The sequence below is a fragment of the Columba livia genome, chromosome 11 (assembly GCF_036013475.1).
Source record: "Columba livia isolate bColLiv1 breed racing homer chromosome 11, bColLiv1.pat.W.v2, whole genome shotgun sequence".
In the NCBI taxonomy this organism is placed as follows: Eukaryota; Metazoa; Chordata; class Aves; order Columbiformes; family Columbidae; genus Columba; species Columba livia.
In genome coordinates, this window is record NC_088612.1 from 6,239,224 (window position 1) to 6,257,864 (window position 18,641).

At 41.6% G+C, this 18,641-nt stretch overlaps 1 protein-coding gene across 7 annotated transcripts in view; it reads right to left on the bottom strand.

Annotated features, from left to right (window-relative positions):
- The window catches only part of AGBL1 (AGBL carboxypeptidase 1), a 276,743-nt gene that overhangs the window by 228,464 nt on the left and 29,638 nt on the right, over positions 1 to 18,641 (bottom strand). For 6 of the 7 annotated variants that reach the window (XR_010475347.1, XM_065076581.1, XM_065076580.1 and 3 more), the window contains exon 6: positions 1,670 to 1,707. The exons of the other annotated variant lie outside the window; for it this stretch is intronic. Coding sequence is in view for 5 of the 6 variants with exons in the window: in XM_065076581.1 (XP_064932653.1) it covers positions 1,670 to 1,707 (38 nt within the window). In the remaining variant the exon portion in view is untranslated. The remainder of the gene's footprint in view (positions 1 to 1,669; positions 1,708 to 18,641) is intronic. 7 annotated transcript variants of the gene reach the window in all.

Here is an 18,641-nt window from a genome sequence, read left to right on the forward strand (position 1 = left end):
TTTTTTGTACTTTTTGTGAAAACCCCTGAAACAACCAACCAGAATGATCAGTATGTTCTTCCAGTACTGGAAACTCTCTAGAAGCTTCCTTAAACTCAAAAAGCATAAAAAGAAAAAACCACCAAGATGTTTTTCACAACCAAATTGTCTGAGAAGAGTCACACAGAAAATTTCAAAGAGTAAATGGCTTTAAAAACTTAACTCACTCCAGGAAAAAAAAAAGGCTGTGAGAGTTTGGAGCTGAATCCAATCCTTTTATATTTTCTAGATCATCCTCAGTTTCCCCAAAAACTTTTACAACATGTGTTTACTACTCTCCTGGAGACTACATTTCAGCTTCCCTTGGTAATTAGTCCTCCACTCCTATCTAATGTTCTCATCCCTAGACCCAGAACAAACCTCCAAGTAGAAAAGTTATCCAAATAAATCTTGGGACAATGGAATTCCACTTCTCATTCCTAGTACTTACCACAAAACAGGATTGTAGGAGAAAAAATCTCAAGCTGCCCAATGAGCTTTCAGCTCTTGCTCTACTTTTCCAGCCTTTTCTGTAAATGTCTTTCTACTAATATTGCTTTTGTATTGCAAGCAGCTATGACATAGCCCCACAGCCCCCTTATTAAGATTTAGTGCCCAAACCAGAAGGTCTTTCCTTGTTGCAATAATGTGACCTTTAAATCTAGGCAGCAAGGTTAGTACTGAAGCATGATTTCAAAATTCATCACTTGAGCTGATGCAACTCAGAGACAATCCCATTGCAGCGTGCTCATTTAAGCACTGCTTCCAGGGCTACAATTTTTCACAAATGCATTTATTCCTAATACTATGAAAAGGAGAAGGGGGAGGGGAAGAAAAAGGAGGAGAGAGAGCGAAGGACAATACGCCATTGTGATTTATTGTAGAATAAATTGTCTGCAATAGTAGAGTGCTCTTTCTTAATCAAAGCTTTATTAAATTCTGGTAATAAAAAGCTAAGTGGTTTTGGATGGTATAAAAGCAAAAAAGAATAGCATGTTTTTTCAGGAACAGTCACGCCAACAGTGTGTGACTGAGAACCCATGTTAAGGTCTTCACCACCCCCAGACAGCTGACGCAAATCTCAAGCACAGACTGCACGGCAGGGCTGTGCCCCGGCAAGCTCCAGGTCTCAGCTGTGTCTGCACATTATCAGACCAGACAAGCTTGCAAGGGAGAATCATCTCCTTTGGACTGCCAAAGTTTTCCAAGCTTTTGCCAACAGTATCATTGTTGCCAGGTAAACACATGGTACAACAGGGTCATAGGACAGACAGGTACCTGTCCCAGTGATGCTGGAACAGAGAAATAAGCATTGGTTGCTGTCTGGAAAGGTTCCCCCTTTCCTCCACTGTACTAAGGCCCAGGACAACAGCTGTTCCTTAAATACTCAAAATAAGGGTCTAGTCTGGCTCCCTGAACAGATTGTTCCCTTGGACCTAGAGCACCATATCCCACAGAGCTGTGTGTCTCCAAGAATCATAGCTAGACATACAGGCAACTAGTGCATTACTGCCTCACTCTTCTAAGCAGTGTTTTTTTGGACTGAGGGAAGAGGGAATACCAAAGGAGAATGAGGCTCAACAGGATCATTCTGTTCAGCAGCAGAACACAGAAAGGAAAGTCAGAAAGAATATGAAGGAAAAAAGCTTACTTGATTTCAGCAAAGCTGCCAGAGCCTCAATGGCTGCCCTAGGAAAAGAAGAGATAGAGAAATGTCAATTTCTTCCGTGATTTTTATAACCTTCATCTTCCCAGTCTTCTGAGCCAGGCTTCCCAGCTGGTCTAAACTGACAGCTTACGACAGGGTTTGACAGAACTGCAGTGTTTTATACCAGCAGAGGATCCAGTCTCTGCAGCTGACTCAGTTACTCTAAAAGACCATTAGCCCTCTAGCTTTAGTGTTACACTGATTTGTAGCAACCATTACGTTTAAAGCAACACCCACATATCCAAACTAATGAAGCAAGTCTTTAAACTACTGCCCCAGAGCTATTTTTTTTTTTGTATCAGAGACTCAGCACATGCCCCCTCCAGACAACAGTCCTTCTATCCACATCAGTAGGTGATAGCTTCTGCATCAAATTGGGACCAGCCAAATTCCACTCCCTTGTCCATTTTCCCAAAACAAGCTCTATCCCCATCCTTCTCCTCCCACCACCTTTAACTGAACATTTAATTTCTTTTAATTATGACAATAAGTTGCATTGCAGTAACATGTAAGTGTCCATACTCAGATCAGGACTCTCAAAAAAGATGTTAAAGCTCTGTAGTAAGACTCCTCACCCCATAGAGCTTAGAGAGTAAGTAGGTAGAGGGGAGAGATACACAGAGAGATTTCCATTAACCTTCTGCATCATGAAGCAACTCAAACTGCCTGAGTCAGCACAGCACTGGTTTCAATGGGAGGTGGTCACTAACATTTGCAGTTTGAAAAGATGAACTGAGACATCCTTACTCCCCACTGTCTGGAGGTAAATTTATTCTTCATGCAGTATAATCTCCACCCCACTAGCCCCACAGACATACCTGTCTAATGTCATTCTTTCATAACAAATCTGTCAGAGTTCATGAACAGCATTACAAAAGAACTGCCAAGGAAACACACACAAATACCAGCAGAACAGGAAACCAGTAGCTAAAAGTCTTACCAGTGGGACAACAGTCATGTTCTTATTGCTTCTTTAACTCCACCTAAACAGAAATAATTCATCTGGTGGGAGGGATAGCATCATCCAGCAGCTATCTGGCATGCTCAGAAAACAGAGACACTACAGCCACAGATTATTCACTGTTTCCCTAAGTTTAAAGTTTTGGACAAAGTAAACAGCTCTAAGTGAGTTAAAATTCCATCCAGAGCATCTCCTAAAGCTCACTCTCAAGCACATATCTTGTAAAGGAGACTACATTACATACCTACATCTGCAGACTGAAGCTAGTTTCAATCACATTCCAGAACAACAGAGCAAAGGAAGGACCAGAGTGTTTTTGGCTCCAAGCAGAAGAGAAACAAGGATGTCCCATAGGTATCTAGTTCATTTTAGGAGTACTTATGAGCGTTGTAAAGAGTTTCAGTAGAGCCACGCCACTGCCATAACGTCAGCACTGCCAGCCAACCTCCCATCAATCAACTAACCAGCAAAACCAGATTCTCCAATACTTTTTGGAAGGACTGTAAACCACACTGTATACACAAATAACATCTCTCAGAGGGCCTCAGGCCTCCCCAGACCACCTTCTCAGATAGTAGGAACAGGGGATTACAGTATCTTTGAGTCCCCAGTCTCTAATTCCTCATCACACTTACCCCAGAAGACCTGAACTCTTCCTGCCCATACCATTGCTGATCCTTCAATAGCCTTAATCATCCCAGTCACTTCTCCAGGCTTGGAGGGAGCTAGTCTGCTCTGAATTGAGGGATAAGAGCTACTTGTGCTTTTGATGTGACCTAGTATAATAGAAGAGGTTTGTAACTGCTTTGCTTTTAAAGCTGAGAAACCCAAAACTATCACAAAGATGTCAGTAAATCCACCCCCCGGTACTGTGAGATAAAAGATTTAGACATTCTGTGGGAAAAGTAAAAAAAATAGAGGTGGTATCATCCAGATCCAAGCACCACCACTCAGCAGAATCAGAAATTTTAACAATCTCCACCTACTCCTGAAGCAACATCACAGACCTGCAGCCATAGCTAGCTGGATTTCCCACATCCCACACCCACAGCTCGACATATCCTCATCTCAGCCCGTGCCTGTACATAGTACTGCAATAAAATGAAGTGGAACGAAACCAGTACATCTCATTTTTCAAGTACTGCAATTCATCACAAGGCTTTTGGCATAGGCAATATATAGTGTTCTATACATCCTACAGCAGGTACTCTACAGTTAGTCATAAGTAGGTGCAGACCCAGTAGATAGACCTCAACAGTACACGTTGCTTTAGAACAGATTTTAAAAGAAAAAATAAAGACACGAGGGTAAACTGCAAAACAGCTAAAATAGGTTTAAGAGATAAAATTTACTTACCAAGAGTAGATAAAGTCAGCCTAATTTGATATCTATCTTTGATGAGACAGCTGATTCTTTTCTAGATAAGGGAATGTGATAGAACTAATTTATCTGTACTTCAATCAAGCATTTGATACAGTGTCTTATGGAAATTACTAGCCAATCTGGAGAATGTGGGGATTAGTGTAATAATTGCAAACTGGGTAAGAAACTGGTTAAAGAGGAAGTGACAGGATTTGTGCCGGAAGAGGAATTATTATTTGAAAGGAAGTTGTGTGTGGAAAATCTCAAGCATGTTTTTGAGACTGATCTTATTTATCTTTTCATTAATGACCTTGGCACAAAAAGTCAGAGTATACTAACAAAAATCTGCTGAACATGTGAAGTCAGGAGCTACTGCCAATAGCAAGGAGTTTGGAATAGCTTTCAGGAGCAACAAGACGTTCTTGAGCTCTGAAGAAATAGAAATGTGATGAAATGTAATAGTTAAAGAGCATGGTTATGCATTTAGGGTTTAATAAGAATTGCTGTTATGAGCAGGGGCTTATAATTTGGAAATGAGTATAAGGACATCCTGGATATATGAGCCCATTAGAGGATGAGGACAAACATAATCCATCAAGGTGATGAAGCCATGAAAAGGACAGATCGGGTCTCAGGAAAGCCACTGCCCATGGAGAAGGGAAAGTATGAATGTTTTCATACAAGGCTTCACCTGAACAGCTGCGTGCGATACTCAGAAGGAACCGTGCAGAAAGGTGCAAAGGAAATCATCGTAGCAGAGATGTTTTTCATGATGAGTCTTAAAGATCACAGTTTTGTCACCTCAGCAAAATGATGGTTAAGAGGTGACTTGATTGTTCTCCTTAGACACACTGGGTAGGGGAGAAGTAAACACTGAGGAAGGTAGAGAGCTACTTAAGCTAAAGAACGAAGTTGGCATGAGGACAAATGGCATGAGGATAAAAAGTCCATCAATAAATTTCAACTAGAAATTAAAGGACAGTTTTTAAGCACTGGAAAATGAAGCTCTGAAATATCCTCTTGGCAGTGATGAGATGAACAACCAAATGACTTTGAAAAGGGAGCCTGACCTGCTTATATGGGACCGTTAGCCTCTGTTCCCAATGAGGAAAGGGTCTGAAAACAGTGATCCAGCAATGACTGTAGTCCTATATCCCTACATTCAATCACAGATAAAATGGAAGTGAAATGAGAAATAGGTACTCTAAGCACAAGGTTAATTAGCCAGGCCACAGCAGAGCACCTGCCCCAGCTTAAGCTGAAAGTCCAAATAGTCTTGTATCCTGTGGCCAAGGGAAGAATATAAGACTACAGCAAAAACACAGTGCTAGGACATCCAGATCAGACTCAGACTCCCACAACTTGAAGTCTAGAGATTTCATAAGCTAGTAGTGGTGCTGCTGGGAAGCTTTTTAGCTCTTAGTTGATTTTGCTTCCATATATTTGCCTAGGCACATTTGAACTTATGCAAACCCTTAGCCATCCACAATTATCCTGGGAAAGTAGTTCACACCTACATTGAGTAAAGAATTATCTACCTGCATTTGTTTTAAGCTTGGAGTTAAAAATCAGCATTGTAATTTACACTTAAAACCAGCTGTCAGCAATTATCCCCAGAATATTACCCATCTTGATGTCAAACATGGAAAACACCCTGTAGAAAACAAATAAAACAAAAAGCCATAGAAGAGAATGCAGATCAGCAGCAAGCTGATGGATGTGTCCATAGGCTTACAGCAAGCCAGATACCTGGTGCTTGCAATAATATCAGCACCTCTTAACACCATACGGCAAAGCAACAGCATCTTTTCTGGCATCAGAAGATATAATGAGATGAGTAAGCCAGGGACAGGAAGACAGAGAGAAAGAAGATAATAAATTGTGCATGAGAGCAAGGACAAGGGGCGGGTAAGAGATGGGAACAGGAGGAAAAGTTTAAGAGCACAAGAAAGATGACTTGATGAGCCATATGCTAGACCAGAAAATTTGATAGCATGCCCAGTGAATAACTCTGCATTTGTCTCAAGAAGGAATGGGGGGTGGGAGGGGAAGCAATCATTTAAAAACCTGCCAAACCTGTCCAGATGCATTCCTCTGATTTTCTGTTCTTTGTGGTAATACATTAGTAAAAAACTTAGCTGCTTTGTCAGTCCCACTGTATCTCAAGGGAGACTCATTTATATATTTCAAAAAAAAAATATGTATAAATAAAGTTGCCCTATCTTAAAAGGCATAATAATAAATGCTGCTCTATAATCGGAAAACATGAAAAACTCCCTGTAGTAGCAGTCGAGACAGCCACTCGGCAGAATGGAAATCTTTGAAGTGCTTCCAAGTCAGCAGCTTGGATATCAGGGCAGGAGTACAACTAGCAGACAGATCGACAAACGCAACTTCCAGATCCTGTGCTTAGGAACCAGAAGCAACAACAAAGAAAAACTCTGCTGCCCAAGCCAAAGCATAATTGGATCAGCCAGTAAAACCAGGCTGCTAAAAAGCATAAACAAAAGAGTCTATGGCTAGGTCACCCTTTCAGATCTGATCTACCAGGACAGCGGACAGAGGAGACTGAAAGACAAGATCTCTCAGGTTTTCTTCTCCACTCTGATCTCAAACACAATATATCCTCTTCAAACTATTGAATGAAAGCTAATGACTTAGTGCTTCATTAAATACCATTTCAGACCCAATGCCTGATCTAATTCCTGAAGGCAGTCACACCTGCATAATAAAGATACAAAGCACTATTTTTATAGAAATATAACAAAAGATTCTGCCCCTGCCTGACAACCCACATTGCTTCAGCCCATGATCCCTCCCTTTTGCCCTTCACCCTGCTATTTCTCAGTATTCTCACTTGCTGCTGTCATGTTTATTAATATCACAAGCAGCGTGGGGCAGGGACCATGCAATATGGTATACAGCATCTAACTCAATGGCAACTCTGAGGGTTCAAGGTATTACAGTTTACAGGCTTAAAGTCCCTAAAATTCTACAGCCCCTCTCTCTAGGAGGAATTAAGTGCCCTCAATTGTACATATTGTCTGGCTGCATTTTGCCTCCAACCTCTGGAACTCGCACTTAACTACTGGAGTTTATACAGTCACAGAGCACCTCACTCAAAAGGCAATTTCACATTTGACAACTGAGACACATTTGGAAACAACATGTAGGCACCACAGCACTAGGTGCTTTATAAATCCTACCAGAAGGTAGATCTTATCTGAGGCAGATGCCTTGAATAGTCATTTCTCTTGCAGTCCAGAAATATAGATCTTAAATATGCAGACACTTGTGCAGTGATCTGTTTTGTTTTAAAGGTTTAAAACCAGCAGCTTCACAAGTTTGGAAATATGGATGGACAAAACCTGCTTATGCTGCTGGCATTTTCATAGCACTGCTAGTATAACACTTACACAAAAACACCCATCATCATGTCCACTTTAATTCCAGCTTGTTAGCTAGACATTAAAACTTCTGCTCAAAGCAAAGCCTGCTCACAGCCTGCAATGTCCCACACATTGCCAACAAGTGGCCTTCAGAGATCCAGCTGTTGTGCACAGATGTGCTTTCAATGTAATGCTAAAGGGAATAAAAATCACACACTCCTTTTCTAATGATTACTTCCATTCCAGTGATCAGCTTTTTTTTTTTTTTTTTCTTTCCTGGAAGAGCACATGCTGACTTTAATACAAGTATATACTTTCTATGGAACCTATTCTCTGTGATGCAATTCATTTTTCTCAATAGAATTAGGGAGGAAACAAAAAATGTACAGAAATGAAATGTGTGCTGAACAGTATTTCCTCCCCACCTTTGAAGATTTCTATAGGTATTAGTGGTAAGAGGAGGGTTGTGAGGAAAGAAAAGTGTTCACAGGCAGCCTAGTCAATGCTAACAGTCAACAAGACTGAACAGCAAAAGGAGTAATGATTCCCTGCTTTTTGACCCTACAACAGATGCAGGAATTAATATTCACTTATCTTACATTTTGGTGAGCTAAAGTCAATGTGTTCTCCAAAAGATGTGCTGCCACTCACAGAGAATTTACATTAATAGTTGTGCTGCAGAAGCCCCATTGTGAGGTTCTCTCTTGCTCCCACAGCTAATTCAATAAGCATATCTCAGTTCCCAGGTTCAGCTCAAAATCTTCACTGTAGCATCTTCCAAACACCTCTGCCTGCCTGGGAACCTGTTAGGTTAAATCACCGAAAAGGTATGGCCTTGCAGCATATTTCATCTCTGCCTCTCAGAAAGAAGAGTCGCTCCAGGGCTATGCTACGGGCATCCTTACAAGTATCCCACTCTCATCCACAAGTGCAGAAGGAGAGACAGCTGTATTCTAAAAATTCAACCTATTCTTTACAGCTCTAAATTAAATTAGCTCCAAAGTAGAAACAAAGAAGAACAAGCTACAGGAAATGCACTGAAATCCTTGCCAAACAAATGCCCAGGCATTTCTTACAGCATGGTGCAGAGCTGGCACAGCTTGCTCAGGCAGAAGCCATAGCTCAGAAGATTTCCCATTCCTGTCAGCTCCCTCTCCAGGGTCGGATGTCACCAATATGGCTGAGGCAGGCTGTGACAGCTTGTCATTCACATCAAGATGAAGGGGCTGGAAGGATCGCAGTCAGACAGGATTCTTAACAGATTCATCACCCAGGCAGTTTCAGGCTGACAGTGTGAGAATCCAGCTCTCCCACCCAAGGGACACGTGTACAGAGACTGAAAAAGGAGCTTGATGTTATTATCCATGATTGATTATGAGGAGTGGTGAGGATACACAGAGGCCACATTTGATAACAAGCACCAGCACAGCCTGACAAAACATCTTGTACACAATTAAAGCATGCCCATGAGTGGGGCTAAATCCCTCTCTCCTTCTCCCAGAACCCTGTCTTCCAGTCTCACTCCTTAGTTGTCAGTTTACTTGGAACTTATCAGTAGATTTTGCTCTGGAGACCCCAGGCACTAACACACATGTTTTGCTTATGGTAAGGTAGTTGCTCTGTGCACAGTGGAGAGACTCAACCCCATTCTACTCACTTCTGGATCATTCTGCCTCAGACTTTCTCTGAACGCTGTGTACAGCCAGAGTAAGGGCAAGGAGAGGGACACAATTCACATATCTGGTGAAACACTGCACCACAGAATCATAAAATAGTTTGGATTAGAAGGAACGTTCAAAGCTCATCTAATCCAACCCCCTGCAATGAACAGGGACATCTTCACCCAGATCTCAACAGGGCAACTGTGACTTCTGTCCTCATCAACAGAAACTGAATTGCAGGTGCTTTGCCACTGGGGAGTCTCTGATAGTGAACTATAAAAGGGAAGGTAGAGCTTGGGGGTACACAGAACTTTATGATGCCAGAAGATGAGCCTGCACTCATACTATATTGCCTGCAAACAACTGTGTGATCTTTATTTTATGGATACTATCAATCTCTGGCAGTGAGATATTCAAGGGCAGCTTGTGTTGCTTTCAGTCCAGGCAGTGAGGTATCTAACATGCCATTGCTTGTGCCCAGAGCTATTTCAGAGAACAAAAGGGAGGCTGGTTTCAAAGTAATCAAGGCTAAGAGCTGTAGTTCTCCCTGACTACTGGTTAGTACAAACCATCTCTAGAGCAGCAGTAATCTCAGAGTACATCATCTTTAAAAAGCACTTTGTAGTGAAAGGTGCTCTTGAGCTGTAAAACAGCAGTGTTTGAAATAGCCACCTTCAGTGCATGTAACTAGACTGCTGCAATGGAAGGGAAATTAGAGTTTTCATTTCAGCCATTCCCACAGTCTTCACTGCTTAGGATTTTGAGGGGTATTTTTTGGGTGGGAGGGGTTGTTTGGTTGGTCTTTTTAACCCAAAAAAATAAAAATTAGTTTCCATGACATTCAAGATATGCACAATTTAAGAGAATTGAAAAGAACATGAAATGTGAAGCTGGAGGACTGAGAAAAACACCATCTTCCCTGAACCAAGAAAAGATTGACTTGCATGACAGCCTTTTCTTTATGCAAAAGTCAGATGCCTCAAAATTAAAGGAGAAATAACTGGTACCGAACACAAGATGAAAAACTGTGTTTGTTCTTTGTAATCTAATGGTACTGTTTCCATATTACCAGGCTCTATAAATAGATCCATCAGTCTGAGTTTATACGGCACTTCACCTTCCCCTCTGGTCCTATTCAGACAAAGCACATCCATAAAGGCCAGCCAAAGGAAATTTAAAGCTTAAACCCTCTAGGGAAGAGATCTGGCTTACAGAATTTCTTTGACTATGCCAGAGCAAGAAGCCATTTCATGGAAGTATAGCTGCTAGAACCATTCTCCCTGTGCTGCATGACAAGATGCAACTTGAGTGATTGTGAACTGGCAATAACGTCATAAGATAACCCTGCAGCCCTGCTCAGTTCTGTCTGTTGCTGAGTGTCCTGTTACAGTCTGCCTGGAGTACCAAGGCCATGGTTTGAATATGTAACTTTTTACACATCAGCTGCAGCACTGACAGCACAGTGTTACATGCACATTTGCCGCAGGGAGCAAGTGGAAGAAGATACAGATGCCAGTTAATCTTCTTGCATGCAATACTTTCCGTTTATCAACCCCCACAGGCTTCCCAAGTAGGTAAGCATCATTTTCCTTGTTATGTGCCCAGGTTAGGCAGTTTCTATATATTGCTCTTACCTAAACCCCAAAATGTGGTGGCTGAAGTTAAAGCTGCTTGAAAAGATCACATGCAAGTGGAATTTCAACAAAATATATAGAAAAAAAATATGCAGAATCTGTCATCAATTTTCTCCTGTTTTTCAGTTACCCCCACTTTTCATCTCTCCCAATGATTGTGTTTTCTCACATAGGTACTTAACCCTTCAGCACTGAATTTACTGTGAATTGAGCACTTTACAGTTCGATGGTCCTAACTGAGGCTGCCAAACATGAGCATGTTTGGAAATACTGGGGTGTTTGTTTGCAAACTATGTATGTACTCAATACTGAGCTTAACTGCTACTATTAAATCAGTCTCATATTGAGAACAACACAAACATGCTTGAGAAACACAAAGTATAATAACATGCTCTTACAGATTCACATTAGGCATCTTGACCTGAATTTAAAAGGCATTTTTATGTCTAAACATGCAGCTGGCACTCAGCAGGATTTTTCAAAGCCTCTTCATATACTAAGGCCAGAACTACCTTTTAACTGTATGAACAAGGCCTTTAACCTGCCAAGAGGCTTTCTGCCGCACTTACATTCCCTTTCATGTTCACACATCTAAATGTCTCTGAAAATCAAGGCGTTGATTCAGAAAACGCAGTCCTCACTGACCCACGTCACTTCAGTCAATACCAATTCATATGAAATTTTTCAAGTCTGCCTTGTATGCAAAAGAAATGCCATTTTTACCCACTGTGTGCTGTTGACAGAACTTTAAAACACATGTAGCATGGTGCTAGAATCATAATACTGACTAGTTTTGCCACAAGCAAGTAAAGCACAAAGTATTTGGGAAAATATTTTACAATCACAGGGCAGGGAGAAAAACTTTCTAACTTGTCTGGGATTTTGAATAAAAGTTTAGTAAAGAAAGCGCCAAGCTGCTATTCATCTCCCCTTGCTGCTCTGTGGTTTGTGTCTCACTTGACAGGTGGGAGGCGTAAATGGGGCTGCTGCTGTATGGTGTAGTATACAGAGATTTTTGCAGGAAAGAGCCAAGGTAAAGAAAGCACACAGCTTTCACTGCCCTGCAGCAGCTTTCTGGACACAAACTCTCCAAGCTGTGATAGCAAAGGCAGAAGAGTAATGAAGAGTCATCTGAGGACATGTGATCAGGTTTGAACTAAAGAGGATCAATGTTACAAGTGAGGATGTACCTTCTGCAGAAGCTGTCTGCATGTATGCTGGGCCACCATCACAACAGACCAGAGCAGCAGATGCACCACCACTCAGCCACCTGCTGTGGATTTGTCCTTGTCTCTGCAGCTCAAGCAGGACAGAAACAGAACATCTTACTGCAAGGAAGGCAACCACCAGGCTGCAGGTCAGAGATGAGGCTTCCTGCAACCTCAAGAGGGTGTTGATCTCTTCTCCCAAGTAGCAAGTGATAGGACAAGAGGAAAATTGCCTCAAGTTGCAACAGGGCAGGTTCAGATTGGGTATTAGGAAAAAAATTCTTCATAGAGGGTTATCAGGCATTGGAACAGGTTGCCCAGGGAAGTGGTGGAGTCACCATCCCTGGAGGTATTTAAAAGACATATTGATGAGGTTCTTAGGGACATGGTTTAGTGCTATAGTTGGGTTATGGTTGGACTCTGTGACCTTAAGGCCCTCTTCCAACCAAAATGATTATATGGTATTTACCGTTTCATAGACCAACAATGGGCTATACAAGATGGCAACAGGAATGGCATAGGTAGGGGTCTGAGAAAGAAAGAGAAGTAAGTTTAGTTTAGTAGCATACCCAAGAATCAGAGAAACAGTATTCTCTGATAGCTCACCAACCTTGGCTTCCACACAGCACTTTGCCCAGCTGATGACTGAGATTCAACATGCAGGGTGCATTCAGACTTTGGGAAGACAAGCAGGAAGATTTTGCTGCCAAAGTACAAAGCAGGCAAAGAAAAGTCTCAGGTTTCATCTCTACATCTGCAAGCAAGGAAATTCAAGAGCAGCCACAGTACAAATGGCCTCAAGTGCAACACAGGTCACTACAGCAACACGGAGCTTGCAAGGCTGGTTAAAAGTCAGCATCTGGCTGCTGTGGTCAACCCAGCCAATTGCAGACTAATATTTTCAGTTATAAATATATAATTCCTTATTAAGCAATAATTTGGTCACATCTTAGTGCTGGTGCCTGTTCTTCACAACATTTAGCTAGAAGATTTAGAAGAAAAAAAAAAAAAAAATCAGTAACAAGCTAAAATGCAACTAATATTGGGTCAAATTCTCCTGGTATTTGCTGTTCAAAATCTGCAATGTCACACTGCCATAACTGCAGGGGTTTTTTGAAGCAGTAATTTGCTAAAGCCTAACTAATATAAGTTCCTATATTTTTCCCCCTCTCTCCTTTCATTGGAAAGCTTCCATCTGATATAATCAAGCCAAATTCCAGGATTTGAAAACAGACCATATCAAAGCCAAGGCTGGTAGAACTTGAGCTGTAAATACAAGAATGAAGCAGTGGAGATAAATAATTTAAAAGCACAGAAAACATTATGAGCAGGATGGTTCTTCCACATGCCCTTGTTTTTTCTACACAGAAAAATCTGGAAGGTGGTGAAAGCCAGAATAGCCACAAATATTTAAGTGCCATTTAAAACAATAATGAAAAACAAGAAGGAAATGAAGCTGTCGGGTAGTCAACGAAATTTGTGCCATTGCAAGTTATGTTCTATGGTCCACAGAGCCCAAACTATATCTCATTTAACACAGGAAAGAAACATGTGAAGTAGATGTGCCAGAGATATTGGATGTTTTATTTTTCTTCTGCAATAGCCTGGCTGTTGCTTCAGGTTAATGGTAAGAGCTCGATCTCGGAGCCATGACCTTTCCAAGGTTTACGCTTCAAGGGGAGTTTCCACTCCCAACCCCAGAGCTGCAGCCATACTGGAGCCAGCAGCCCTGTTCTTCCTCACCAGCCACTTCCTCAAGTTTTCTGGTTCTCCTCTCCAGGTTCCAAGTCCTGTCTCTGAACACATCCCAGAGCAGCTCAGCTCTGGGTTTATTTACAGATTTTACTGGCATTGCTGCCATTCCAAGTGTTGCCCTGCAGATAAAGAGCCTGTGAAGAGCCCTGCCCATATCAGAGAGCTCTGCTGCATCTGTAGCACCGCTGTCACTAAACCTTCTCTCCCTAACAAAACTCCTTTCACCTGAACTTGGTTAATACTTTAGTATTTAAGACTTCTCTTTTATTCCCCATAATTAGCATTCAAAAACTACCCAAAAGAACCTGAAAGATATTTTGAAGACTGGAGCTCACTCTCATGCCCACTGAAAATGAGCCAGTTGTGTCACTTCAGTTGCTAAAAGCAGCTGTCCCACTGCTGCTAAAGCTGGTGCAGCCCCAATAGTGCCATCAGGACAGGGAATCCTAGTGTGGAAAGGCTGTTGCTAAGGGCTTTAACACCGTGTCATATCACTCCACTCAGGGCAGGTCTAATCACTGTTTGTGCTTTAAAACAACTGATAGTTCTGGAGACCGGGCTTACACTTCACCCGCTAGTACTGCCAGTGCCAATGGAGATGGAGAAAAGCCACAGAAATTCCAGGAAATTCTTAGGGCTGTTTTCCTTGTGGAGGCAACACCTGCTCAGGGCCAGCATTGTGCAAAATTGTTGCTCTATAAGCTCTGCACTGAGTCTCCCTTTCGTTGTCATCTCCATCAAATTTCCCTTGTCTACCTTTGGACTGAAAGCTTCTGTGACGAGGGTTTTACAGCTGCTTTCTTACACCCTTCATAAGGGGAACAGGCTTCTGGGTGGGAGGAGAAATGGCAATAAATCAAATGAAAGGCAAAGGAGAGGAGATTCCTGAGCTCTCATATGCACTGACACACAAATGAGTGCCCTCAGCTTTATCTACCCACTCTCTGGCCTCTATCACAGATTCACGTCATTACCCAACTCAATGATTTCCGAGGACAGAGACTTTCTTTGTCTCCTTGACACAGGAAAATGGATGCAGGCAAACAGGCAGGGCAGGCAGCTGCTTATCACCTCCACAAGCAAATTCAGATAGGCTTTGCTTAGAAATCCCTTCCCTCCAGTCCCAGTCCCCCAGGGCTGTCCAGCTGACGCTTTCTGAAAACTTCAGCACTTAACATCCACCTCAGACTTGCATACAAGGTCACACAACCAGGCTGCTCAACTATCTCCTTGCTCTGCCAGCACCACACTTGCTCCACAGCCCACTTCAATCACATCCTGCCCAAGCATAAAACCTGTCACAAATTCTGATTTTTCTCTCCCCTTTCTCATTTTCCTCCTTTTTTCTATCTCTGCCCTCACTGAATGTCTCAGACATAACTGACCATACCCTCACTACCTTTGGGAAGGCATTAGAATGGTGCAGTTTAAAGTGTGTGCATTGAGCAGATGAAAAGTCTGATCTCTGGTGACTTGTCCAAACAAACACACCATGTCTCAGATTAACACTTCAGACATGAGGTATCTTTAGCCTTCTATTTTCTTTACTCTTTATAGCCCTACCACCACCAGTGAGAGCCTTCTCTCTGCATCTCCAGACCAGGAGCAGCTTGCCGACTCCTCATCTCACAGATAACCTATCAACTTGCAGAAATTATCCCAAACAACTTAATTTCTTCCTAGATTGCATAATATTTCATAATCCTTGTAGCTCTGTTCTCACTTTTAAATTTTGATTTGTTACATTCTGTTCCTTCTGTGCTACTTACAGAGTGCTTAGCATAACCAGTTCACACTAGTCTCAACCTATTCTTCTATGGGATCACCATACTCAGCTACAAGGAATCATTAACATTGATAATCCATTTAACCCTAGAAAACATTCTGAGATGCAACTGATGTATGAAATCAAGTCCTACCTCCCGTTTGGATGGGAGTGACAGTGATTTCCCCAGCTACATGGGAAATAGGCCTCCAAACCTCTAAGAGGCAAAGCAATTACAATGCACTGAGGCACCCAAGTGTTAGCTCTAACCTCATTAGCACAAAGACCAACAGTTAGACAGATACAGCATCATGAATAGTACTCCCAGGGTGGATAATATGTCCTAAGAAGCTTTGGTAGCCCACACTGGAAGCAATGCTGCAAGCCTTAGCGGCTGTTAGCAGAATGAGGTAAATTAAATCTAGGGTGAAGAGACTCTCCCACCCAACATGTACAGCGTTTCCCGCAGTATAAACATACCAAAGCCATCACATGAGGTCAGCCATGAATCGCATCTGCCATAGCTACCGGGTGTGAAAAGTCAAGACCTTGAGAACAGGAGCGCCATACCCTCATACCATCTTTCCAAATATAACACACTAGCTCAAAGAGGAAGAAATAATGGGCAAGCAAAGAAAGGCCTTCAGCTGAAATCACTGCTGCTTTTTCAAACTGTTACTTCTACCTGAAATAGAAGTAAAACATAAGCTAGACCCAAAAAGAAAACAAGCAAACAGCTTTATCAAAAATAACAGCCTTACTAAGTAGGACCATTTATAAACCAGTTCCTCTCTTCCCATGACATATCCAGGTAAGCTCAGAAAGGGATTTCTTTATATGATGTTAATTCACCAGGGGTTTTTTTATGCCACAGAGGAGGTGTCTCTATGCTTACTCTTGCCATACCAGAGGCTACCAAGAGATGGCACCAGGGCTTCTGTGTGCAACATGTTTGTCCGGCAATTTGGAACAACCTTGGTATACGGTTTTCCTCTCTGCCTCATCAATTTCTCATCTATTTTCACATCTCATCTGAAATCACCTCTTTTCTCCCTTGCCTCTACCTCTTAATTTTTCAATTTCTCTCTTATGCTGCTATTAACAGTACAGTGCCAGTAAAGTATAATTCTGCAATGCAACTCTATTTACTCTGCAAAGCAGCACTGAGATACTATCAGTCTGAAATGAGATTTTTATAACTTATTATTAATATTAGAACAGGTCATTCTTTGAGAGAAACCACACAGACCATAAAAAGAACAGAGGAGAAGGAACTGCATAAAATTGGGACACCTTTGGCTCCAAGATTATTTCTTCTATTACAAAAGCTCATTGCATTAAATTTGAACACCAGGGTTTATTCACTTATCTCAGTGATGTAGCCATCTCTGCTCCACGTTATCTGAGATGTTAGTCAAATTGAAAAGACACTTGATATAAACACAAATTTTAAAGACAACCTTTTTTCCTTTGCTGCTGGTATCATCTCATTCAAAATAGTATTTACCAGTTTTACTTCACAGGAATTCTAGGCTAAATCCCATGTAGATCAAGGCCAGATGAGAGGCATGTCATTTAGTTGTGACATACCTCAAAAGAAATATTTCAGCCCCTTCTGTGAGTTTTCTACAGGGATCAAATGAACCAAATAGCAATTTGAGAATAAGCAGGCACTAAGCATTGATTAATTCTGACCACATTCCAACAGAATCATGTGTTACTTTCCAATTAAATATCCAAACCACTCAACATGATTAATGGCAAAACACAGACTAACAAGAGGAATTAAGGGTGATTTGCGTTTGATCTCCTATCAGGAAACATTGCCAAATAAACAAAGGCATAAAGCTGTAAAGCTGTATGTGGAGCATTCCTCAAAAAGAACCAATCCCAACAGCCACCAACCATATCAACTTACAGAGAAACTAATCACCATGTTGGTGGTTTTAGTTTCTTCTCATTCTCAAAATATTGGCTGGCAATGGCTATGCAACACATTCTTCTGTTCAAGCATAGAGCAGCTGAAAGTTTAGGACAATCTAGGAGATGGAATTGCAGCAAATGTATATGGTGTGCTACTGGCAAAAAGTTACACAGGATTAAAGCTGAGGAAACTCTAACTGCCTGCACTGGGTCTAGGACACATTTGCAATTGGATCTCTTCCATGTGTCTCTCTATCATTCTTAACAGAAGAGATAATTCTAGTATTCAGGTCATCCCTACTACACATCTCCTCTCTTTTTGTCTAAACCAGACACAGCCCACTGCTGTTCTGATTTCTTCTGTTGTTGTTAAGGTCACAGGAGATCACTTTTACAAGCATTTGTTGATGTGGCAACTTGGGCGCTTTTCAACACTACAGGCTCAACACTTACATTTTATCCTGCATTAAAAGCGCTAGTTCCAGTATGAGAAAACAATCTCTCTTGTGTGCAAACAAAATAAGTTTTAGAGAAAAACGGAGTTGTTTATATATATATATATGTATATAATTTTATTTTTTTTCCCAAAGTCTATTTTGAAGCTATATACAGCCTCTTAACTTAGATCTTCAGCACATCTAGGGCCTTTGTATTCTCCTTGGTCAATCTGACACAATGGCTGATGAAATACAGACCCACCAGATTTAGGCTTTTAGCTTTAGAAGTGCTCTCTTGACCACCATGACATTTCTCTCCTCACTTGCATGAGATCTGCTTTCAGTACTCCAGCAAAAATCTTCCTCTCAGCTCACACTTTGACAGAAATATGTCTCATAGGAATCACCTCCTGACCATAGCAATGGTGTCATCATTATTCTTGCATGTTTCAGATTCATGAGTCACTCCCCACCTCAAATCACCTGCAAGTGCACATCACCAAAGAAAAAACAAGCGATGTTCTCATTTCCCCCTGGCTTTTGAGCCCTTAAACTAGTTGGGAGAAGACTGCATTTTCCAAATCTCTCTCAGACCATCTGCCTGACCCAACCTTAAACACTCATCACACAGCTTCCAATTTACCCACTCCAGACTCATCCTATGGTCAGACAGAAATCCACTTCCAAGTCACCTCAAGTTTCTAGAGGCAAACATTTGATACAGGTGAAGAGAACATTTCTTCTTTCTGCCTTTAATATGTGAGGAGTTTGGATAACAATCTCAGATGGAGTAGTTATACGAGAGGATTTCCTCTCTTCA